The sequence below is a fragment of the Muscardinus avellanarius genome, assembly GCF_963383645.1.
Source record: "Muscardinus avellanarius genome assembly, chromosome: 17".
Classification (NCBI taxonomy): Eukaryota; Metazoa; Chordata; class Mammalia; order Rodentia; family Gliridae; genus Muscardinus; species Muscardinus avellanarius.
This window is the reverse complement of record NC_137803.1, coordinates 49239051-49265444: the sequence shown is the minus strand read 5'-3', so window position 1 is coordinate 49265444 and position 26394 is coordinate 49239051. Positions and strand designations below refer to the sequence as shown.

Sequence of the window (26394 nt, the reverse complement as noted above, 5' to 3'; positions counted from 1 at the left end):
AGGGCCAAGTGACATTCAGAGGCAGACCAATTAGAATCACTCCAGACTTCCCAAACCAAGTCATGAGAGCCAGAAGGGCTTGGAGTAACATATTCCAAACTCTGAAAGAAAACAACTTCCAGCCAAAAATGTCCTACCCAGCAAAACTTTCTATCAAATTAGATGGGGAAATAAGAAGCTTCTATGACAGACAGAAACTGAAGGAATTTATGTCTTCAAAACCAGCACTAGAGAAAATACTCAAAGAGATTAACTACAAAGAAGAAATAGGTAGCACACATCAGAACCAGAGAAACAAGATTTTCCATCCAACAGACAACTAAGATTGGTTATCTGTGAAGATTCATTATTTATGTTAGTCTTTTACCTATCTCTGAATTGTATTGTTTGCTTTTATTGTTGCTAATTTTTAGGATTTCTAGTTGGAATATTAATATACCTTCAGATATAGCATTTGGAAATATTTTATCCCATTCTATCAGTAACTTTTAACTCTGTTTATATTGTCTTTGGATAGACAATATGTTTTTATTTTTTAGGGAGTTTGTTTACCCTTCTGTTGCCTGTCCATTGAAATCATATCCAAAAAATCACTGCCAATTTCAATGTTGTGAGGTTTTATGACCCAGATTTTCTCCTAAAAGTTTATAATCTTAAGATTTATATTTAGGTCTTTTATCTATTTTGAGTTAATATTTGTATACGGTGTAGGTAAGGGTCCAATTTTATTGTTTTTCATGTAATTATTATTTTTCAACAATATTTAGTTAAAAGATTATTATTTCCTCCACCAAATGTTCGTGGAAACCTTGTCAAAAATATCTTGACAATATATGGAAGAATTTATCTCTAGGCTTTTATTTAACTCCAGTGGTTTATATATCTGCCTTTATAACAGTACTACACTGTTTCAATTATTGTAGCTTTATATGGTTTGAAGTCAGAAAATATATATCTTCTAGCTTTGTTCTCTTTCGAGATCGTTTTGGGTATCTAGAGTTCATATTCCATATTAGGATAGATTTTTTTCTGAAAAATAAATAAATGTATGATAGTTTCACCAAAAAATTATATATATATATATATATATATATATATATATATATATATTTTTTTTTTTTTTTTTCTGGTAAGAAAGAAAGCAAAAAGAAATATTGAAATGTTATCTTTAAGTCGTCAAAAGCTTGGTATCAGACAAATGAAACTGTTATATGAGATTATCAACGTTAATATTGGATAAATTGCTATAATACTAGATGTCAACCACTAAGCCAAGCATGGGAAGGAGGGATGGGGAAGGAATGGGGTGGGGATCGGGTAGAGGCTAAATGGGTGATATGTGCATGTATGTCTACAAATATGTGTGCATGTATTTTTTTATTCCATTATGATGTATGAATACAGTGCACCAATAAAAAATAAATAAATTTAAAAAATAAAACAAAACAAACAAAAAAATTTTAAAGGCTAGGTTTGTATCCTCAGGCTAGAATGAATGCTTCTGGGTTCAATCCCCAGTACCAACACAGCAACAACAAAAATTATTACAATTGTTATATTGATATAAGTAGTTGACCCTCCGTTTCTTTCTGTCTCTTTCTCCCCCCCTTCTCTCTCTTTCTTTCTCTCTCTCTCTTTCTCTCTCTCTCTCTCTCTCTTTTTGGTGGTACTGAGGATGGAACTCAGGAGCTTTCTGCCTCCAGGCTATACTCCCAGACCTATTTTATATTTTATTTGGAAACAGGGACTAAGCTGCTGAGAGCCTCACTAAGTAGCTGGGGCTGGCTTTGAACCTGCATGATCCTCCTGCCTCAGCCTCCCATTTATTGGGATTAGAAGCGTGCACCACCACACCTGACTCTCAGTTTCTTACTGGACTAACTTCTTTTTTTTTTCAAGCACAAATGTGGTATTTTCATAATGGTTGGAATAACAAACAACATGTTATAACAAGTGGGACTTCTGCAACTAAAGCATAATTGTACTGTGGTCTCTGAATCTTTGTGCTTAGAAATATAGGCGCACTCATATATGAGGCATAAATATTTACTATGGTTATATCTTCATGTTGGAGTTCTAAGTAGTTTTCCTTTTCTGTTCCATTTTTGCATTCTATTTAAGAGTAGAAAGGTGGCATTGAGTTGTTTATCTTAATCTCACTTACGTAGGACTAAGGAAATGTTTGGTGAAGAAAGAAGTTGAATCCAACCAAAGCCTAGCCTTTAGCACTTATGTAATCAGGAATTGCATTGTACATCCTTCATGGCTATAATTTAATTGAAATATTTACTAATCTTGATATGTTGGTTGATGCTACCTTATTTAAATTTACTTGAGAAGTAGCTAAATATTATAAGGATACATTACAAAGTCAATTTGAAGTTTATAGTGAATATCCATATAAAACCACTTAGGTTTTATTAATTATAGTGTTGTTGGTTTCTTTGGTACTGGGGATTTGAACATAAGGCATTCTACCTCCAAGTTAAACCCAAGTCCCATTTTAGGGGGTACTGGGGATGGAACCCAGGGGCATTCTACCTTTGAGCTACACCCCCAGCCCTATTTTTTATTCTTTATTTTGAAACAGGGTCTCACTGAGTTGCAGAGGACCTCACTAAGTAGCCGAGGCCTCCCAAATGCTGGAATTACAAGTGTGCGTCACCACATTTGGCTGAGACCTTGTTTTTACATAGGAAATAGGGCTGAAGGTGTGATTCAGAGATAGAATACCCCAGGGTTCAATCCCCAGTACCATAAATAAGTGATATGTGGCACACAGAGGCTTCTTTTAGAGGTATATTTTGAAATACCTATGAATAAAAAGATATCTGGGATTTATTTTAAAGTAATTGTCTGTTGTGGAGAAATGAGCTGGGGTATAGAAGCAAGCTTTTTCAAACTTTTGTACATGTTGAAAATTTCCCTGATAAGTGAGAAAGCAAAAATAGCATCCATAAAGAGATTTTTATAAATTTGAATTCCATCCTAAAAAATATATGTAAGGTGTATTGTGTTCACTGTTTTTATTTTTTAGAGGTTTTTTTTGGGGGGTACTGGGGATTTTTACCACCTAGCTACAACCTCAGCCCTATTTTTTAGTCTTTTATTTATTTATTTATCTATCTATTTATTTATTTTGATGATACTGGGGGTAGGGCCCAGGGGGCATTATATTTCTGAGTTACAACCCCAGCCTTATCTTTCAGTCTTTCTATTTTTGAAACAGGGTCTCACTGAGTTGCGAAGGGCCTAAGTAGCTGAGGCTGTACGCGAATCATGATCCTCCTGTCTCAGCCTCCCAAATGCTGAGATTACAAGCGTGCACCACATCAGGCTTTATTCTCTTATTTTGAACAGGTTCTCAAAGTTGCAGAGGGCCTCTCTAAGTAACCGTGACTGGCCTCTAACGTGAGGTCCTCCTTTGTCAGCCTCTTGAAGTACTGGGATTATAAGCCTGCGCCACCACACCAGGCTTGGATTTTACTTTGTGTGTGTGTGTGTGTGTGTGTGTGTGTGTGTGTGGTGGTTCTGGGGTTTCTGGAAGCCCTTCTTTCTACCTCCGGGCTACACTCCCAGACCTATTTTACACTTTTTAAAATTTTGGAAACAGGGTCTCTTAAGCCAGCACAACTGGCTTCGAACCTGCGTGATCCTCCTGTCTCCACCTCCCAAGCGCAGGGATTACAAACGTGCGCCACCATGTCCGACTTGGTTTTTACTTTTGAACAACATAATTATGCTACATATAAATTTAATTTTTTTCATACTAGGGATTAAATCTAGAGGCATTCTACCTCCAAGCTATGCCCCCAGCCCAATTTTTTATTTCTTTATTTGGAAACTAGATATCACTAGGTTTCTGAGAGCTTTGCTATGTTGCTGAGGCTGGCTTTGAACCTGGGATCCAAGTACTGGGATTACACGCGTGCGCCACCACGCCCTGTTCAAATTTAAATATTATATATGTATTTTTACAGTTGGGTGAATGCAAACTGCTGTTAGTAGTGAAAGCTTGTTACCTTACAGCAGGCTTCGTTGAAAGATTGTTCTGCTAATTCTCATTGTTGCAGGTAGTCCAGCCACCTCCAGGAGGCACTGCAAAACAAGTGACCACAATTTCCCAGTCCTCAGCAGTGACCATTCAAAAATCTGAACAGAAGAAAATGCCAGTGAACACCGTAATACCTGCCGGTAAGTTTCGTTCAGGTAGACTCTGGCCCATCCCAACTCAGCTGGACTGCGCTTCCTACAGTTCTTTGTTGTATTAAGGGAATAGAGATTTGGGCTTTGTAACAAATAGAAGATTGAAAAATAATAATTTATTGTATTCTTCAAAAGTTCATAGGCAGTTTTTAGGGGTATATATTGTTTTGGAGTAATAACAACTTCTCATGGTATTTTGTGATTAAATGAGACAATCTACTAGTAAATAAGTATATTTTAACTTATAAAATTAGCCATAACTTCTGTGTGTATGTGTGTTTGTATGTGTGTGTTACTGGGGATTGAACCCAGGGGTATTCTACTCCAAGCTAAATCTCCAGCCTGATATTATTTTTATTTTGAAAAAGGGTCTCTAGCCAGTCATGGTGGCACACGCTTGTAATCTCAGCATTTGGGAGACTGAGCCAGAATGATCCAGGTTCGCAGACAGCCTAACGTACTTAGTGAGGCTATTTGCAACTCAGTGAGACCCTGTTTCAAAATAAAGAAGAAAATATAGGGTTTGGGGTATAGCTCAAAGGTAGAATGCCCTTGACTTTCATCCCCAGTACCATAAAAAGAAAAGAAAAAGGGTCTCGCCAGGCATGTTCGCAGTAGCACACACTTGTAATTCTAGTACTTGAGAGGCTGAGACAGGAGAATCCAGGTTCAAAGCCAGCCTCAGTAGCTTAGTGAGGCTCTGCACAACTTAGCGAGACCCTGTTTCCAAATAAAATATAAAATAGGTCTGAGGGTGGAGCCAGGAGGTAGAAAGCCTCTGGGTTCCATACCCAGTAACAAACAAACACACACACACACACACACACACACACACACACACACACACACACACACTTGTCTCACTAGGTTTATGAGAGTCTCACTTACTTGCTCAGGCTTTCCTTGAACCTGCAATCATCCTGTCTCAGCCTCCCAAGTACTGAGATACTGAGATTACAAGTGTGTGCCACCATGTCTATTTCTTTTTCAAATGATTTTTTCCCTAATTTTGGAAATTAGTATGTATCATTAAAATATAAAATATGCTAGTATAGCCAGGCTTGGTGGTACAAAATTGTAATCCCAGTATTTGGCAGTTGTTTGGAGTAGTGCTGGTTTGAAGCCACCCTTGGCAACTTAGCTAGGTTGTTTCCAAATAAAAATTATTATTTTATTAATAATTTTATTATTACTTTTTTGTTTTTATTAATAGTGTTATTACTTTTTTGTGATACTGGGGATTGAACCCAGAGGCATTCTATCTTTGAGCTATACCTCAAGCCCTATTTTATCTCTTATTTGGAAACAGTCTCACTAGGTTGATTATAGTCTTACTACTTGTTGAGGCTGTCCTTGAACCTGCAGTCGTCCTGTCTCAGCCTCCCAGGTGCTGGGATTCCAGGCATGTGCCACTGCGCCCAGCTCAAAAAATTAAAAGCTTGGTGTGGTAGTGCACTCTTGGAATCCTAGACTTGGGAGGCAATAGGATCGCAGGTTTGAGGCCAGGCTCAGCTTCTTAGGTGAAACCCTCTGCAATGTCGTGAGACCCTTTTTCAAAATAAAGAGTAAAAAATAAGGCTGGGGGTATAGCTCGGAAGTAAAATGCCCCTGGCTTCATTCCCTAGTAACTCAAACAAAAAATTTTAAAATAGGGATAAAGCTGTATGTAGCTCAGAGGGAGAATGCCCCTGTGTTCAATCCCCAGCATCCTCCTGACCCCCACACAATGCTAATATAAATTATATATTACTATTGTATGATTCAGTTATCATTTGTACATGTTTTTATTTTTTATTTTTATTTATTTTTTTGTGTGTGTGGTACTGGGGTTCCTGGAAGCCAACCTCCGGGTTACACTCCCAGACCTATTTTTTTTTTTTTTAATATTTTGAAACAGGGTCTCTTAAGCCAGCACAGCTGGCTTCGAACCTGCGCGATCCTCCTGTCTCCACCTCCCAAGCGCAGGGATTACAAGCGTGCGCCACCACGCCTGGCTGTACATGTTTTTATAATAATACTATTTCTACAGTTTAAGACTATATAAAAAAAGAAACATCTTTATTTTATAAGATGATTTTTTATGTAGGTAATATGTTCATTGTCCTGTTTGAATTTAAACATAGTTTTGGGATGGTTTTAATTTTTTTTTTATTCGATATATATCAGCTGTTTTTAACTAGTGTGGCATGATTTCTCTTTTTTGTATTTTTTCTTTCTTGTTTTGATAGCTTCCATTCTAAAGCAAATTACTCTGCCTGGAAATAAAATTCTGTCGCTTCAAGCATCAACTCTTCAGAAAAATAAAATAAGAGAGAATGGAACAACGTGCTTCAGGTAAAGAAAATAAATAGTTAAAACTTGGTCTGATGTAAGGGATGATATTTAAGAAAAGAGAGATGACAAGAAATAATAACTTAATAAAAGAGATATATTGATGCTTTTAAAAGGAGTCTAACCACTTTATTGAGTATAATTTAAACAGTAAAGTCCACATCTTAACTATTTTCCTCAATGAATTTTGAAAAACATATATAATCATAATCCAGATAGAGACGTGACTGTAGCCACCACCTTTATCACTGTCCCGCAGTCACTGTTCCATGTCCGACACCATGGATCATTTTTCTGTTTTTTTTTTTTTTGCGGTACTGGGGATGAAACTCAGGGACCTTCTATCTTCCAGCTACACCCCCAGCCCTATTTTTTATTCTTTATTTTGAAACAGGGTCTCACTGAGTTGCCCAGGGCCTCTCTAAGTAGCTAAGGCTGTCCTCGAACCATAATCTTCCTGTCTCAGCCTCCCACGTACTGGGATTACAAGCGTACACCACCACGCCCGGTTCTGTATTCTTGAACTTCACATAAATAGAGTATTATGTTATTACAATAGTCCTCTCTTATCTATAGTTTTTCTTTTAGGGGTTTTGGTTACCAGCAGTCAGTAGTCATCTGAAAACACCTAATGGGAGCCAGGCTTGGTGGCGCACGCTTGTAATCCCCGCGGTTGGGAGGCTGAGACAGGAGGATTGCACAGGTTCGAAGCCAGCCTCAGCTACCATAGTGAGGCTCTCAGCAACTTAGTGAGACCCTGTTTCCAGATAAAATATAAAATAGGTCTGGGAGTATAGCCCAGAGGTAGAAAGCCTCTGGGTTCCACCCCCAGTACCACCAAAAAAAAAAAAAACTAAATGGGAAGTTCTAAAAATAATTTTTTTTTGTGGTACTGGAAAAATAATTCTTAAAGTGTGTGTGTTATTCTAAATAGTGTGCTGAAATCTCCCACCTCATGCTGGAATGGGAATCGTGCCCTTGTCCAGCGCGTCTATTCTGGGTATGCCACCCATTGCTTCGTCATTTCCTAGCTGTCCTGTGTATCTGATGGACTCATGGTGCTTGTGTTCAGGTAACCTTTATTTGGTAGCCTTCCAGAACATCATAATACCTATGTGATTCCCCTCACTTCATCTAATCACAGAGGCACTATGTCATCATAGATCATCACAAGAAGTGTGAACACAGTACAATAAATTCTTTTTTTTTTTTTTTTTTTTTTTATCCTGGGAACAGAACCCAGGGATATTCTACCTCAGTGCTACACCTGCAGCTCAATTTTATTTTTATTTTGAATTAAGGTCGTACTAGTTTGATGAGAGTTGTACTACTTGGTGATGCTATCCGCGAACCTGAGATCCTTCTGTCTCAGCCTCCCAAGTAGTGGGCTTACAAATGTGTGCCACCACGTCTGACTTTTAATTTTTTTTTCTCTTTTTTTTTTTTGGTGGTACTGGGGTTCCTGGAAGCCCTTCTACCTCCGGGCTACACTCCCAGACCTATTTTTTTATATTTTTGAAACAGGGTCTCTTATGCCAGCGTGGCTGGCTTTGAACCTGCGCGATCCTCCTGTCTCCGCCTCCCAAGCGCGGGGATGACAAGCGTGCGCCACCACGCCCGGCTTGACTTTTAATTTTTTATTTTGAGATGGAGTCTTGCTAAGTTGCTGAGGCTGGCATTGAACTTGTGATCCTTCTGCTCCAGCCTTCCACGTAACTGGGATTATAGGCGTGTATAATCACACCAGGCTCCCCCATATACTTGTTTTATTATTTTAATTTTATTTTTTTTATGGTACTAGGGATGGAACCTAGGGGCCTTTTAACCTCTGGGTTACACCCCCAACCATGCTTCGTTTCATTTGGAAACAGGGTCTCACTACGCTGTTGATGCTGGCTTCAAACCTGCAATTCTCCTATCTCGCCCTCCCAAGTACTGGGATTACAAGCGTGTGCCAGCACACCTGGCTCTCCCCTATATACTTATAATATGTAGTACAGTGTTGTTTTGTATTGCTTAGGGAATAATGAGAATAAGAGAGTTTGTACACATGTGGTGCAGATGCAGTGTTTTCCCAGAGTCCTTTTGCCCCAGTGCTCCCTGAGTTGTGGTTGGATCTTCTTCATCTCGCGGTGCTCCCGTGTTTCCCCTTTTGAATCTTTTCTTCTAAAAGGTGTTTCCCCCCAAGAATCTACACATTTTATAGTTTGCCAATTTAAGTTACACATATCCAAGCTAGGCATAGTGGTGCACCCATGATGGTAATCTCACTACTTGGGAGGCGGAGACAGGGTCTCAGGTGAGAGGACAGCCTCAGCAAGCAGTGAGGCTCTCATCAACTTAGTGTAAGACCCTGCTTTAAAATAAAATGGGAGCCGGGCGTGGTGGTGCACACTTGTAATTCCCAGCATTTGGGAGGCTGAGAAAGGAGGATTGCGATTCCCGAACAGCCTCAGCTACTACTTAGTGAGGCCCTTGGGAACTCAGTGAGACTGTTTCAAAATGAAGGATAAAAAAATAGGGCTGGGGGTGTAACTTGGAGTTTGAATGTTCCTGTTTTCAACCCCCAGTACCAAAAAGAAAAAGAAAAAGAAATTATACATATCTAAGCCTTGCATGGTGGCATACTTCTGTAACCCTTCAGAGGCTGAGACAGGAGGATCACAGGTTTGAGGACATCCTCAGCAAGTAATGAGGCTCTCATCAACCTTTCAAGATTCCGATTCAAAATAAAAATAAATAGGGTTGTGAATGGAGCTTGGAGGTAGAATGCCACTGGGTTAAGTCCCTAGTACACAAACAAACAAACAAAACCCCCACACATATCCCATGCTTTGCTCTACCAGGACACTTTTTATATACTTTCTGACTTGGGGTAAGTTTGCCTTCTGGTAGTATGTTTTGTCTTCCTCTCTACCAGTATTTCTCCCATCTCTTTTCTGCAACGTTTCTGGTTTGCCTTTGCTTGCCACAAGCCTTGAGGCCACTGGGCATGGGACACAAGGGCATTAGGCACCAAAGAATGAGAATCTGCACTGGTATTTGTTACTTTCTTCATGGATAGCTAGCTTGAGGTTTGAGCCTTCTTTGTCATTGGGTTATGTCCAGCCTCTGGTTATTGTTCTGTTTGGGTTTTGTAGGAAATACTGGAAGACAGTGATCTAGGAAGTCATTCTCAATCTAGTGAATTTTTTTGTTTTTTGTGTAGTACTGGGGATGAAATCCAGGGGCACTGCAGCTCTGAGCTATCTCCTAGTCCAATTTTTTAATCTTTTTTATTTTTTGACACAAGGTCTCACAGAGTTGGGAAGGGTCTGGCTAAGTAGCTGAGGCTATTGGCAAACCGCGATCCTCTGGTGTCCGCCTCCCAAATGGTGGAATTACAAGCGTGTGCCACCACGCCTGGCTTCAGTGAGTTTTTTGACAAAAGGTGAAACTCATGTATTAGGTACCACAAATTCCTTTGTGCTTCTGCCTAGCTAGACTGAAAAGTACATCCTAAACAATCACTTGATGACTTTCTTACATTGTAGATTAATGAATCTTTCCTAATGTTTTGCTTATGTATCCTCATACAGTTTGTATTTTTTTTTTGCCTCTCATTTTAAAGAATTTTATTGGTGCTTTATAATTGTAGATCATAGTGAGGTTCAAAGTGGTTCAATCCCACCCTGCTTGGTAGCACAGGCCTATGATCCCAGTACTTGGGAGACTGAGACAGAGGGTTTCAGGTTTGAGACCAAGCTCTGTAATTACTGCGATTCTCAGCCACCTAGTGAGACCCTGTGTCAAAACAAAAACTAAAGTGGGCTGGTGGTATGGCTGTGTAACTTAATTTTTAGCAGTTAGGAATAAAGCTTCTGGGAACACTGTCCATGTCTTTGTATGGACATTGGGTTTCTCCTCTCCAGATAGACGGGAGGAGAATTGCTGAGCCATGTGGGAAATGTATGTTTAACTCTCCAAGAAACTGCCAGACTATTGACATTTTAGCTTTTCTGGTTGATATATAATTGTAGCTCACTGTTGCTTTAATTTACATTTCCCTAGTGACTAATGAGGCCAAGTATATTTTCATGGTTATTGGACATTTTGTTTATTTATTTCTTTTTTAAAACGGGGTCTGATATGCTAAGGATCTCACTAAGTTGCTGAGGCAGTCCTGGAAACGGATCTTCCTGTTCTCAAATCTGAGATCCTCCTGTCTCGGCCTCAGCCTCTCAAGTACTAGGATTATGGGCATGTGCCATCATGCCTGGCTGATTTTGTTATTTGTATTTGTTCATTTTTTTGTCAGTTTCATTAATGAAAACTTAAACAAAACCAAACATATACGTTTTTTCTCCTTACTTTAGGTTTAAGGCTCTATTTTCCTAGCCAATTGGGTTAGAACTTTAGGTGATTAAATTATTTCCTAATGTAAGCATTGAAAATTTCCCCCTAGGTATAGATTTCACATCCATCTAAATACAGTTTTGGGGGGAGTTGGGGGCCTGGAATTGAACACAGGGCCTCCAGCAGACCAGGCAAGGGCTCTACTATCAACCCCAACCCCTAATACAGTTCTTTTCATTTTTGTTCATCTCAAAGTAGTTTTCTCTTTCCCTATTCATAGTGTACACAATTTGAGGCTTTTCTAGATATTTTGTTGTTTTCTAATAGATTTTGTGACCTGAGAACATAATCTGTATAATTTTAGTCTTAAATTTGTTGAGACTCAGAGGCCATCCTCAGCTACCTAGTGAGGCCTTTTGCAACTTAGTGCGACCCTATTTCAAAAAATAAAGAATAAAAAATAGGGCTGGGGGTGGAGCTCAGAGGTAGAATGCCCCTGGACTCAATCCCTAGAATCACCAAAAAAAAAAAAAAAAAAAAAAAAAAAATTTGGTGAGACTCCTCAAAATGTCCTTTTTTTTTTTTTTTTTTTTTTGGTACTGAGGTTTGAAGTCAAGAACATTTTATCTCTGAGCTATACCTCCAGCCTTTTTTATTTTGAGACAGGGTCATAGTTAGTTGCTAAGGACCTTCCTAAGTTGCTGAGGCTGACCTCAAACCTGTAATCTTCCTATCTCAGCCTCCCAAATTCTGGCGTTATAGGAATATACCACCATGCCTAGTAATAGGGCCAATCTTGATGAATATTTCATTAGCACTTGAACAAGAAATTTGCTTTGCGTCTGATAGATTTCTGCAAATGTTAATTTGGTGAAGATAGCTTGGTAGGGTTCATCGTTTTGGGTTTTGTTTTCTGAATTCATTTAATCACATATGGTGGGTATTGAATCTCTGATTTTATATTTGCTTGTTTTCTTTCATTCTGTCAATTTTTACTTTATGCAATTTAAAGCTTTTTTATTACAATACCTCAGGCCACTAGGAGTGTGGCTGCACAGACTGGGGATGGACACTCAGGCCAAAAGACACACGCTTTTACCCACTGTTTTCCCATCTTCCAATTTCTGCTTGCTTTTGTTCAGTTTCCAAATTTAAAAATTTTTTTAATTTAAATTTTTAAATTTTTAAATTAAAAATTTTTTAATTTTTTAATTTTCCAAATTTAAAAATTTTTAAAAATCTTCCAATTTCTGCTTGCTTTTGTTCAGTTTCCAATTTAAAAAATGGTTTAAAACCCACTGTTTTCCCATCTCCAATTTCTGCTTGCTTTTGTTCAGTTTCCAAATGGTTGTCTCTTAAAAATTTATATATAGGTATTTTAGGTGTTATAATCAAACTATTCTGTCATCACTAAAGCCATACCCCTGTTTTTTCTTTTAATGAATTATTGTTCAGTAGTGTAGTTACCTGTCTTTTCTCCTGAGTTCTTGATTATTTAATCATAATTATTTAAGTCAGAGCCTGGTATTTCTAATACTTGAGTTTCCTGGGAATTAGTTGTGCTATCTGTATTTCAATCCTATTTCTTGTTGTACTTGATAATCTTTAACTCATTGTCAGATATGAATAAGAATATGATAGAAATTTTGGATTAATTTTCTACAGAAAAGTTCCTTCCGTGTCCTTCAGGGCATCAGAGGAGCATGTGCCTCAGTTCAGTCCATGACTGAGCTAGCTCAAGGTAGCTGAAGGAGCCTTTCCAGCGCCTGCAGTAACATAGGTTCTCCTACCAAAGGCTGCTGTCCTTCAGGGATTTCATCTAAGATTTAGACTACATTTCTTTGCTGTATTATGAATCCAATTTTTCTTTTCCACAGTACTTCAAGCATACCTAAAACTCACTGTGTTTTTCACAGGCTTTTCTGCTGGGCTTCTTTAATTTTTCTTCTGTGCTTCAGTGGTGAATGCCTTTTTTGTTTATAAGCTCATGGCCTATCCCTCCAGCTCTTGGAAGCCTTCAGCTCCAAGTCCCTGTCTCGTCTTCCCGAGATTGCCTAGTACTAGGTTGGTTTTTCTGCCTCTTAACAGCTGCTGTTTCCATGGCTTTTTTGGCTTCTTCTTTCACATTAAGAATTAGCATGTGCCCAAGGGAAAAAAAGGGATGGAGAAAATTGGGGTTATTTCAGCCAGACTCTCTCCTCTCAGGGCTGTGGCCCCATAGGACCTGGCTGCCTCACCAGCTCACTGATGCCTTCAAACAAACTTTTAGAAATAATTGTTCTGTATCTTAGTTTTTCTTTCTCAAAACAACTGTCTGATATAAGAGATGGTCTCCAAACAGAGTCAGAAGTCTTATAATTCTTATACATTTTTGTGGTCAAATATTTATTGAAGTTAGTCTTTTCCAATTTACTTTCTATAATATATTTTGATGAACAGAAGTTCTTAATTAAATTTTAATTTTAGTGTGTGTGTGTCTATGGTATTGGGGATTGAACCAGGGGCATTCTGCCTCTGAGCTACACCCCCAGTCCTATTTTATTTTTTATTTTGAAATACAGGGTCTTACCAAATTGTGAAGGGCCTTGCCAAATTGCTGAACATATCTTATTTTTTTTTTTTAAGTACTAGGACTTGAACCCAGAGGCATTCTAGGTCTGTAGGTCTGAGCTAAACTCACAGCCCTATTTTAATTTTTATTTATTTATTTTGGAAAGTCGTCTTGCTAAGTTGCTGAGGTTGGTTCCGAACCCCTGATCCTCCTTTCTTAGTAGCCTGCCCAGTACTATATGCCACCCTGCCTGGCTCTGTCGAACTTGGCATTTTCTTTTATGAAAAGTACTTATGTAGACCTTATGAAATCTTCCTTTAGCTCATAAAAATAATGTCTTGTATTGTCTTAGGAATAAATTTATTTATTTTTTCATTCATTTACTTATTGCAGTGCTGAGAATTAAACCCAGGGGCCTCTTGCATGCAAAGCAAGCGCTGTGCCAATCAATGATTTCCTCACCCTTTGAGATTTTACTTTTTTGCAAGTTATTTATTTACTTATTTACTTTGGTGGTACCAGGATTGGAACCCAGGGACATTCTACCTTTAAGCTATACCCCTAACCCTACTTTTTATTCTTTATTTTGAAATAGGGTCTCACTAAGTTGTGGAGGGCCTCACTAAGTAACTAAGGCTGCCAGTGAACTTGCCTCAGCCTTCTGAGTACTGGGATCACAAGCATGTGCCAACATACCCAGCTACCAGGAGTTAATTTTATCCTTGTTTTTATTCCTGTGATGTGGACTAGGGATCCTAGTTCCAGCATTATTGAAGAGTCAGTCTTTCCTTTATTGACCTCTAACACCTCCTGTGTGATAAATACAGGGGTCTTTTTAGTTGGATCTGTGCTTTTAGATAGTTAAATTTCTAATAGCATACTGCTTAACTAATTTCAAAATAGCTTTCATGTCTAATAAAGCACACACCCTGTTAACCTCTCCTGTATTTCATCTTCCATTTCCATACCTCCCCTCTCCTTCTCTACTCAGTTTCCTTGGTGATACTTGCATTTTTGCTATTCCCTAGGAGTTTAAGAATCCATTTGTAAGCTGGTGGTGCACACTTTTAATTCTAGTACCTAGTGAGGCCCTCTGCAACTTAGTGAGACCCTGTTTCCAAATTATAAATAAAATCGGCTGGGGGTTTAGCTCAGAGGTAGAATGCCTCTAGGTTCAATCCCTAGCCACACACACACACACACACACACACACACACACACACACTCCCTAGTGCCACACACACACACAAAAAAACAAAAACAAAAACAAAAACCACCCGGTTGTGATTTGACCTGACATTGCCTTGAGTCTGTTGCTCGTTGTTCTCCAGCCAACTACATTATTTTGAGCCTCCATAACTTTGTGCAGGACTTTTGTTGTTTGTATTTCTCAGGTTTGTTTCTATTTACCTTATTTTGTTATAAGTAATATAATAATTGCCTTTTCTGTTACTAGTATACATACATGAAGGGTTCTTAAAATTAATTTGCCAGTGACCTTACATTCTGATTATTTCTAATAATTTTTAGATCATTTTAGTTATTTATACAGTCAGTTATATCAGGAGTGGGATTAGAATTATGGGTTGATGGGCGGGGTTCAGTACTTTAAAGAATCCATTCCATTTTGTTCTGGTACTCAGGTGTGTGTTCACATTCAAAGATGAAAATGCAGGAAACAGCCAGCCTGAGCTATGCCTGGTGACACACACCTGTAATCCCTGTATTTGGGAGGTTGAGACAAGAGGTTTGAGGCTGTCCTCACCAACTTGACAAGGTCCTCAGCAACAACTTAGACTGTATTTCATAATATCCTCAGTAAACCCCCCCCATACACACACACACACTTACCTTGCACCAAATTATGGAAAACAGCTACACATTTGGAGTTCAGTGACTTTAGTCATTGAGTGCTCCTATGTTGAATGTCTGAACTTATTCTAAAATATTTAAAAATAAAATGTGAAATAAAAGATGAAAAAGTAATACTTATCTATTGAAAAATTAATACACCCAGGCATGGTAGCTCTTGCCTGTAATCCTAGTGTTTGAGAGGATTAAAAATGAATACATTCAGGAGGATTGCAGGTTCAAGGCCAATCTCAGCAATTTGGTAAGACTCTTGGCAATGTAGGGAGACCCTATTTCAAAACAAAAAATAAATAAAAAGGGCTGGGAGTATAGCTTGGAGGTAGAATGCTTATGGACTCAAGCCCTAATGCTAAAAAAAGAAAAAAATTATTACAAAGATTTGAAAAATAACCACATTGGACACTGAGGAGTGAAAACTAGTTGAACCTAAAACTTCATTGCCTAGGTAAATCAGCTTTAACCTGAGGGCCTAAATTGAGTTTTCTTTAATACAAAGAGGATTTGTGACTTTCTGGTAGCAACCGGGGATGACTATTGACTTGTGACCACTTTAATTCTGTTCTCATCCAGGAATTTCAGATATCCTTTTTTTCACTGTAGTAGAGACCCAAGAACTAGTGCTAGCCACTGGCAGTTGCCCCGAAAGTAATTCTTTGGGGTGTAGTCATTGCTTATTTTTCCTGATACTTTTTTTTGACAGATTCTTTGAACCTAACAATGAAATGAAAATGTGTTCTGCCTATCTAGTTATAATGCTGTGTAATTGCTCCTCGGTAAATCTAGTCCACTTACTGCCTGAAGCAAAAATGTCACCATTAGTATTTTCTTTGGGAGATTTCTTGCTTATTACTTTTGCTCATTTTCTGTTGAATGCTTATTGTTTTCTAGACTTAGGTGTGTGTAGTAGAGAATTCTATATGTTGTAAATGTTTTTCTCCTAACTTTTTATCTAACTTGTAACTTTATTTTTAGTTTGTTTGATATATATATATTTTTTTAATTAATTAATTTTTTTTTTTTTTGGTGGTACTGAGGTTCCTGGAAGCCCTTCTACCTCCGGGCTACACTCCCAGACCTATTTTATATTTTTGAAACAGGGTCTCTTACGCAAGTGCTGCTGGCTTCGAACCTGCGCGATCCTCCTGTCTCCGCCTCGCAAGTGTGGGGATTACAAGCGTGCGCCACCACGCCTGGCCTGTTTGATATATTTTAAAATCACATTATGCCAGGCATGGTGGCACAAGGAAAAGGAAAAGAAGGATGGCTAGGAGTAAAGCTTAAAGGTAGAATGCCCCTAAGTTCAATCCCAAGCAACACATACAGCTTTTGGGGTTGTGGGTTTTGTGTTGTTGTTTGGTAATAGGGATTGAACCCAGGGTCATTCGACCGCTGAGGTACACTTGAGCCTGCTCTTCCTCAGCCGCCCAGGGCTGGCCTTCAACCTGCGGCCCTCCTGTCTCCACCTCCCAAGTACTAGGGTTAAAGGCGTGTGCCACCCTGCCTGGCTAATATTTTAGTGTTTATAATTGTTAGAACATCATCATTTTCTCATGTGGTAAATCTTCTCTTTTCTTCTATCAAAAGTATCCTTGTACTGGCGTGTAGGTGTACATCTTTAATCCCAGCACGTGGTAGGCTGAGACAGGATCACAGGTTAGAAGCCAGCTTCAGCTACTTAGTGAGGCCATCAGCAATTTAGTGAGAGCCTGTTCCCAAATAAAAAACAAAATTTTAGGGCTGGTGTTGTAACTTGGAGGTAGAATGCCCAATGGGTTCAATTCCCAGCAAGAAAACGCCCCCCCCCCCCAGTCTTTCATTTACTGGTTATTTTCTCATGTATGTGAAGTTTAGAACCAGCCATAGCAATTTCACAAACAATTTTATATGAGAGTATATGATTAGGTTAATTTGGAAGAGTGTGTGTGTGTGTGTGTGTGTGTGTGTGTGTGTGTGTGTAGTACTGTGGACTGAACCCCAGGGGCATTCTACTTCTGAGCTACACCTCCAGCCCTATTTTCATTTTTATTTTGCAACAGAGTCTGACGAGGTTGATGAGAGCCTCATTACTTGCTGTGGCTGTCCTCTAACCTGTGATCCTCCCGGCTCAGCCTCCCAAGTACTGGGATTACAAGTGTGTTGCTACCATGCCTGGCTAAGAATTGATTCTTTTTATGATGTGGAAAATTCCAATCTAGGACCATGGCTATCTATATTTGTTAGACTTTAGTAAGGTCGTAATTAACAGAAAAGCTGAAAAAAACAGTTGCATCTGAAAGATGGAAGGTTATTTCTCATAATCAGGGAAATTGCAAAGTAGTCTGACTGCTGCAAGGGTTACCTTTAATGATATTAGGGGCCCCGGCTCCTTCCTTACTCATGTTCCACTGTATAACTGTAAATGTCAAATGAGCTGAACTCTGGCCTCCAGTATTCATGTGGTGTGGGCCTTTCTAGTTCTCAGCCACCTCCTCAGAGAGGCTTTACCTGGACACCCAACATGAAGTTGCTCCCTCGGTCACATTTGGTGTCTTGATATACTTAATCATATTAACTTAACCGTTTGTTTACCCTTCTACTTGCCACCCCTTATTATTCTCTATAGAGTTCACTGTATTTGTGTACTTAGTGTTTAAAACATGCCTTATCACATTAAACATTCGAGTATTTGTTGAAAAGAATGAATTTTGAAAACCAGAACAGGAGTGTTTATAATAGTTATATTTAGACGTCTTTTTTGTGAAAGAGAAACTTTGATTGCTCTTGCAAAAAACATCCACATGAAGTAGAAATTGGTTTCAATAACATTAGTATAGAATATGTTCTAGAAAGCAGAGGTAACTGGATGTAAAATTCTGGCAGCAATTTAATAAAACAGTCCCAGATGGTTAGGCCGAGGCCACACCTAATGAGGAGGAAAGCCTTGTCTGTAGGAAGTTTTAGGTGATACCTGCATGAATATTACACTGTGCATAAACCAAATTGAATTGTTTTCACAAGTGTTGTAAAGTTTCATATAGTAAAAAGTTTTTTCCACATGCACTTCAGTGTCACAGCAAGAGTGGCATAGAATACCTAAACACAGAAGAGAGTGTTCATGCAGGACATCTAACTCCTTGATTGAATAATGCATACGCTTCAAAATGATTACACTATCATCACATCTAGGTTGTGGAAAGCACAGCCCCCAGTACTGACACTAGAAAGCAGCTACCACCGTCTATTTTTGTTCTCTTTTTGTGTTTTTTCTTCATCTTTCTTAATCATCTCTGCTCTTGTTGCTTCTTAGCAAAAGTGGTAAAAACAAAATTCTAGTAAAAGCAAAATTGTAATCATTGAACATAGCACTCTGGCAACCAAGACGTTTAAAACCTTCAGTCTTCTGGGGTGAAGAAAGCCCTGTGTAACATCCAGAACGCTGATTAACAAAGAGGGTGGTCATGGATTTTTCTGGTTTGAAGACTTCCACAACTTTCCTGATCAAGTCATCATAAAAGGGCTGAATTAAGTTTGTTTCAAAGCTAGCATAAGGACATTCTGGTTCTGGAGTGAATAGTCCAGTAAGTTTCGTCTGATTTCATTCCATTCGTCAGATACCCACAAGGACTGAACAGTGTGACATCAGTGACCGACCTGGTATCAGGTCACGCGTTCCACTCCCACAAGTGCCATCCTTTGCAGTAACACCACCTTTCATGTAGAACTGGTCCATAGCTGCTTTGTCAAGCTCACCATCAACATTTCCAGGGTTTGATCTGGCCAACTGATTACCCGACTCTCAGGGAAGTTCAGAGAATATACAAGCACCAACAGTCAGAATTCATACGTCCCATACAATGCACTGCTCCATCTGGGAAAATTGCACTCAGACACCTATTTCTTCCTGGGAATTTCAGTGTGGGCACCCTTGGTGAGAAGGGTTTATGAAATTCTTAGGAGAATAAAAGAAGCTTTGAATTGAGTCAAACCCACTCTTATCCCTAACAAGCTTCAACGGGACAAGAGGGTGGCACCACATGTCTTCAAAATGCAATGTCTCTTGGAGACAGACATGCTGCTCTCAGTGAGTACATAAGCTTCCTGCTCGTCAGTTTGGGTCACACTAATGATTGAACATTGCACATCCTTCAAAAGTACATCCCAGCCGGGTATGGTGGCACACGCTTGTAATCGCAGTACTTGAGAGGCTGAGACAGGAGGATCACAGGTTTCAAGCCAGCCTTAGCAGCTTAGTGAGGCCCTCAGCAATTTAGTGAGACCCTGTTTCCAAATCAAAAACGTAAAATAGGTCTGGAGGTGTAGCATGGAGGTAGAAGGGCCCCTGGGTTTCATCCCCAGTACCACAACAAAACAAAAGTACATCCCACTCGAATCTTGGGATAGTGCAAAGATCCTGGGATCCTTGGTTTGCATCAGGTTGCTGCAGGGAGAACCAAACCTCCAGCACCTTCTCGGTCCCTTTGAAAAAATGTGCAGCTTCTATCACCGTAAGACTAGCAAAAAACCAGCAACCACAGAAAATCAACTAAATCTCTTCTCCCGCTGCTGCCTCTGCGGATTGTCCCAGCTGTGTTACTAAAGTTCAGGTTCCTTTTTTTGCTATAATTTTATATTAACTTTTTTAAAAAATTAATAAAATTTTCCCGGCTTTTTTTTCCCCCAGCGGAAGTTGAAGTGAGTCTGTTGGAAATAGAAGCAGATACAGTTGAGTCTTTTGTAGCCCACTGCTTTTCCGTTAGAGAGAGTAGAGCGAATGCTAGCCAGCGTCGCCATATTGTGTAAGCTAAGACAGCTTTTATTTTTGTACTAAGACACATTTTATTTTGTACAGTATTTTGTAGTAATTTGAGCCTATTTTGTGCATACCTCGTCATACTGTTGGCTTTTTACGATTTAAGTTTGCTTTCCTGGATATTTAGTATCATGGTTACTTCCGTTATTATTAAAATGGAACAGAAAATATACTGAATATTGACTTTTATTAAATAAGAAGTCTAGTAACATATGGCATTAAACCCTTTCTCGATCTAACTGGATAAACTTAATATAGAATATTATTTGCCTGCCCACCCCCAGTCTATCTGGTTAACTTAAATTTTTGTCATGTTGCTGATTTGTGACCTTTTCCACTAAAAAATCCTATTTTCTATTTAGCTTATCTATTATGTAGCTGGGACACGAATATTGGAAGCTGTACATTACTTGGACACCAGAGGGTGCCAGAGATTCATGCTTCACCTGTCACTTCAGCAGTGATAAGCTTTATAGCACCTTTGCCTGTTCCCTGGTTATCCCTATTTAAACTGACAGTGTTTGGTGATAAGAAATTAGTATCAGGTTTTTGATGTGAAATGCTTTATGGTTAAGGTTTTTAAGGCTATGTTTTAGAGACACATGATAAAATATTATGGGTAAATAAAACATACTTTTGGTAGTGAAGATTTTAACAGCTGGGGGGGTAAGTATAATTTTTTTGTTTAAATATACTTTAAGATGATAATTTGGGACGTTATATGCTATTTGCATAGACAGTATTATTCTAAGTATAATGTCCATTTTTCCATACTATAGTAACCAGATTCTCCAGCATACATTAAGCATTTTATCTCTCAATATATGCAAATTATTTTATGTATGTATTGTATATTTTATGTACAAGTCTATCATAATACACATTGGTTATATAACATATGATAAAATGGTTAATTATATCAGAGCAAGGATTTTTTTCTTTTCTTTTTTTTTTCTTCAGTGCTGGGTATTGGACCCAGGGACATTCTACCTCCAAGCTACACCCCCAGCCCTGTTATTTATTTTTTATTTTGAAACAGGGTCTCACTAAGTTGTGGAGGGCTTCTCTAAGTAGCTGAGGCTGGCCACGAACTTTCAGTCCTCCTGTCTCAGCCTCCCCAGTCCTGGGATTATAAGCATGTGCCACCTTGCCTGGCCAGAGCATGGATATTTAAGAAACAACAATTTCTAGTGACAACAAAGCAAAACCCTCTTATCTTGGACTGACAGGGATTCAAAGAAGCATCGCCCACATTAGCCAAGCCTAGATTAGATTATCAGTAGTTTTTAACTCCAGCAAAAAGATCTTATGCTCGCTCTTGATGGAAATTAGGTTCCTGAACATTTCACACAAGGGAATTACATAGTCATTCAAAGTTTCTAGTCTAGTCATGTTATGTCAAAGTAAAATGATTTCTAGGAAAAATTATTTTTGTACTTATGTACAGAGGGAACTGAGGAGAGACCTTAGAGGTATTTATACTGTGAAACAAAGGTTAAAGTTCATGGGTAGGAAGTTGGGCCTATCTTATTTATTGGCCTTGGACTCCCTCAAGAAGGATCAAAGTCAAGAGACAGTGGTAATGCTGTGGTGTGATTTGTGCTCAAACTTTCTTCCTTTTTTTGCAGTACTGGGGGTGGAACCCAGGGGCATTCTACCTCTGAGCTACACCCCCAGCCCTATTTTTTATTCTTTATTTTGAAACAGGGTCTCACTGAGTTGCAGAGGGCCTTTGTAAGTAGCTGAGGCTGTCCGCGAACTGCGATCATCCTGTCTCAGCCTTTCAAATGCTAGGATTACAAGCCTGTGCCACCACGCCTGGCTTCAAAGTTTCTTAACAGGATTAATAACCCAGAGGGCTGATGAATACTTTTGAAATGGTTTATAAGTAAATATTTACTAGTGTAATAAAGAGCAACAATTTCAAATTACCTAGGAAACTTGTTAATAAAATGTTGGATTCTGGGCCCACGTAGAATGAAATACGTGAACTCTGGATATGACAGAATCTGTATTTTAAAAGCCTTTACAATATTCTGATCAATACAGTATTAGTCATTTATAAGCATAAAACAGCAGGTTTCAAAATGTGGTCTGCAGAAAAGAATTTGGAAACAGACCCTGTCAGAGGGTTTAAAGGACATTGTAGTCATAATAATAATGATCATTGCCTTTTTCACTGTTAATCTTACTGATTCAAAAGTAATGCAGGTCAAACTATTGCTACTTCAGCCAAGACCAAGGCAGTGATACCAGGTGCTGCCAAGTAGCCATTTACTTTTTATTCTTACACACTTGAAAAAAATAGAAACAAAGCAAAAAAAAAAAAAAAAAGTGGTAGGAGAAAAAAATATTCTTACTGAGGTGGCACAAATTATTCTTTTATTAACCTTCAACAATAGGTACACATCGGCTTATTGTTTTGTTTTTTTGGTTGTTTTGTGGCACTGGAGATTGAACCCAGGGGCATTTTACCTCTGAGCTAAACCCCGAGCCCAGTTTTGTTTCTTATTTGGAAAAGGGTCTTACTAGGTTACAGAGGGCCTTACTTACTAAGTTGCTGGGGCTGGCTTCGAACCTGTGATCCTGCTGTCTCAGCCTCCCAAGTGCTGCAGCTTACTGTTCTTTTTGACAAAGCTTTTCTGCTGTATGCCAAAGCATAATGGTCTCTATAAATTCTTGTGCTTACACTTGAGTTGTGAGCTGAATGATTTTTTTCATGGAATACCATTGTGTGTGTGTGTATGTGTGTGTGCACATGCACACGTGTGTTACTGGGGATTTGGCCTTGGGGCATTCTACTTCTGAGCTACACCCCTAACCCTATTTTAGTGTTAATTTGAAACAGGGTCTCTCTAGACTGATGAGCATTTCACTACTTACTGAGGCTGTCCTCAAGCCTTCGATCCTCCTGTCTCTGCCTCCCAAGTACTAGGATTACAGGCAAGTGCCACCATGCCCAGCTTGGAACACCATTTTTTTTTTTTTTTTTTTGGTGGTACTGGGGGTGGAACCCAGAGGCTTTCTACCTCTGAGCTATACTCCCAGACCTATTTCATATTTTATTTGGAAACAGGGTCTCACTCAGTTGTTGAGAGCCTCACTAAGTAGCTGAGGCTGGCTTCGAACCTGCGTGATCCTCCTGTCTCAGCCTCCCAAGCGTGGGGATTACAAGTGTGCACCACCATGCCCAGCCTGGAACGCCATTTTTACTTGAATGAACAACTGAGAAAAATTATGGTTGTTTAGACATGGGAATTTGACATTTTTATGAAAATAATTGAAACGAGGCTGTTATTTTAGGGCAAAAAATCCTGACAAAATTTGAGTAAGCAAAAATTAAAATTTTGCAAAATTTATATCTATTACTCCGAGTTTGACAGCTTTTCAATGTTTAACTTTTCTGATTTGATTAGTAGAAATATTAGTAAGTGTTTTTTGGATTGATTCTAAATTTGAAAAAAATCTAGCTGGATGCAGTGGCATATGTCTCTAATCCCAGTATTTGGGAGGCTAAGATAGGAGGATTGGAGGCTCACGGCCAGCCTCAGCAACTTCATGAGATCCAGTTCAATAAAAGAAAATGAAGTAAAAGTGCTGAGAATGAGGTTCAGAGGTAAAAAGCCCATGAGTTCAAGCCCAGCACAAAACAAAAGCAAGATTTATCTAACTCAGTGAACCAGTATTTTCCAAATAACCTGTGTATGATGTTTAAAAACCATGCAGGGTTAAACTGGGCGTGGTGGCGCATGCTTGTAATCCCAGCATTTAGGAGGCCGAGACCAGAGGATGGCGGTTCGCAGACAGCCTCAGCTACTTAGTGAGGCCCTCTGCAACTCAGTGAGACCCTGTTTCAGAATAAAGAATGAAAAATAGGGCAGGGGGCGTAGCTCGGAGGTCGAATGCCCCTGCGTTCCATCCCCAGACCCGCCCCCCCCCCCAAAAAAAAAAAGCACCACAACACCAAAAATCATCCAGGGTTAAAAGACTTACTCAAAGTATATGAAGACGTGTGTGTGTGTGTGTGTGTGTGTGTGTGTGTGTGTGTGTGTGTCCACGGCATTCTACATCCAAGCTACACTTCTAGCCTTATTTTACTTTGAAACAGGATCTTGCGTGGTTGATGAGTCTCACTAGGAACCTGTGATCCTTCCGACTCAGTCTCCCAAGTACTGGGATTATAGGTGTGTGCTGCCATTCCTGGCTGCTCTTGATTTTTACAGCTTACTGTTTTTTCAAGCTTCGTCCACAGACCAAACCATTTGTGTCACAGTCACCTAAGTGTTTTTGTTAAAAAGTAGCAAAATTTCTGGCCTCCATTGTGGACCTACTGAATGAGAATCCTGAGTGCTGTGCATGTGTGTTTAAGGCATGAAATGCATTTTAAATACATTTTTCTAAGTAGTTTCTAAAAATACTAAAGTCTGAGAGATACTCTGTATGCTCACCTACCTGTCCCATGAGGAAAATAATTCTAAAAAATGCATGCAAGGAAGGAGCAATAAGGTATTGTACGAGTTTACAGACATGATGTGTTCACGTAAAGAAGTCACACCAAGACAGGTGCCAGAAGAATATTGAAGGCAAACTTATTCTACAAGGAGATTTAAGAAGATGAGCAGGAAGGGTGATTCGTTTTATCAAAAGCAAAAATAACTGGATGAGTTTCAGAAGCCTGAATACATGATAAGTCAGTAAGTCAGTGATATTTGTTTAATTTTTGTTTAATACTTATTCCACACCACAAAATCTCCCCCCCCCCCAGTACTGGGGATGGAATCCAGGGGCATTCTACCTCAGAGCTATACCCCCAGCCCTATTTTTTATTGTTTATTTTGAAACAGGGTCTCACTAAGTTGCAGAGGACCTTATTAAGTAGCCGAGGCTGTCCGTGAGTCATGATCCTCCTGGCTTCACACCACAGAATCTTGAAAATTTTTTTCTACTGAGGCACTCACTGTAAGTTTCTCTTTCTGAGTATCTTTTCTTTTCCTTTTTTTTTTTTTTTTGACTTTTTATTGGTACATTGTAGTCATCCATCTGAATTGAGTACAAGATGGTAGAGATATACATGTACATGTACACATCATCCAATTAGCCCTTACTCAATTCCTGCCCCATTCTCTCCCCCTCCCTCCTTCTCATGTTTGGCTTAGTGATTGACTTTGATATGTTTGTTAATGTACATCATGAACATTAGAGAATTTCCCTCTCCCCCTGCCCATCCCCTCAGGTTGCCTTATTTGCTTATCTATAGTATCTCCTTGTCTAGAGTTCCTCCTCTGACCCATTTTCTCCCTAGCTTCTGCATATTAGGGAGAGCATCCAATTTTTATTTTTTGTGATTTAGTAATCTCACTTAGCATAATGTTCTCCAGTTCCATCCATTTCCCTGTAAATTATGTAAATGATGTAATTGTGTTCTTTATGGCTGAGTAAAATTCCATTGTGTACATATCCCATAGTTTTGTAATCCATTATTCTGTTAATGGACATCTTGGCTGGTTCCATAGTTTGGCAAACTGCATGGAGGATCCTCCATACTGTTTTCCAAAGTGGTTACACTAATTTGCAGTCCCACCAACAATGTAATAGTGTTCCCACTTCTTGCTAATGATGTTGAGTATTTCTTTATGCATTTATTGTCCATTTTAATTTCTTCTTTCATGAAGTTAGTTCTCTTGTCAATATTTCATTGGGTTGTTTTCTTAGTGCTGAGTTTCTTTAGTTCTCTATATAGTCTAGATATTAGTCCTCTATCAGAGGAGTAGGTGGCAGAAATTTCGGTTCAGGTTCTTGATAGTTTCCTTTGCTGTAGAGAAGCTCTTTAGTTTAATGAAATCCCATGTATTGATTCACCTTTTAGTTTTTTGGTTTTGGTTTTGTTTGTTTTTTTTTTTTGTTTTGTTGTTTTGTTTTGTTTTGCCTTTGGGGTCTTGTCGAGAAAGTTTTTACCTGTGCCTATGTGCGTGTTTGGACCTATGCCCTCTTCCAGGAGCCTCAAGTTCTCTGGTCTAATTTCCAAGTCTTTGATCTATGTTGAATTGACCCTTGTGCAGGGTGAGAAAGTGGGATTTATTTCCTTTTCTGCATATGGTTAACCAGTTTTTTCAACACCATTTGTTAAACAGGCTATCTTTTTTCCAGTTTATGTTTTTGGGCCCTTTGTCAAAAATTAATTTGCGGTGCCAGGTGTGGTGGCGCACACTTGTAATCCCCGCACTTGGGAGGCTGAGACAGGAGGATCGCACAGGTTTGAAGCCAGCCTCAGCTACTTAGTGAGGCTTTCAGCAACTTAGTGAGACCCTGT

At 39.0% G+C, this 26394-nt stretch overlaps 1 protein-coding gene and 1 pseudogene across 5 annotated transcripts in view; one reads left to right on the top strand and one right to left on the bottom strand.

Moving 5' to 3' along the window:
* Nucleotides 1-26394, top strand: part of TAF4B (TATA-box binding protein associated factor 4b) — a gene marked incomplete at both ends in the record, with an annotated part of 134242 nt that overhangs the window by 44153 nt on the left and 63695 nt on the right. For 2 of the 4 annotated variants that reach the window (XM_080714456.1, XM_080714455.1), the window contains 2 exons: nucleotides 4074-4209; nucleotides 6435-6540. In XM_080714456.1, coding sequence (XP_080570582.1) covers nucleotides 4074-4209; nucleotides 6435-6540 — 242 coding nt within the window. Of the gene's footprint in view, nucleotides 1-4058; nucleotides 4210-6434; nucleotides 6541-26394 lie in introns of all 4 variants that reach the window. The other 2 variants (XM_080714457.1, XM_080714454.1) reach the window with 2 other exon arrangements.
* Nucleotides 18552-20166, bottom strand: LOC308275997 (S-adenosylmethionine decarboxylase proenzyme-like; annotated as a pseudogene). The gene is made up of 3 exons: nucleotides 20159-20166; nucleotides 19653-19785; nucleotides 18552-19429 (listed from the first exon to the last, which is right to left on the bottom strand). The product of its transcript is annotated as an S-adenosylmethionine decarboxylase proenzyme-like (transcript).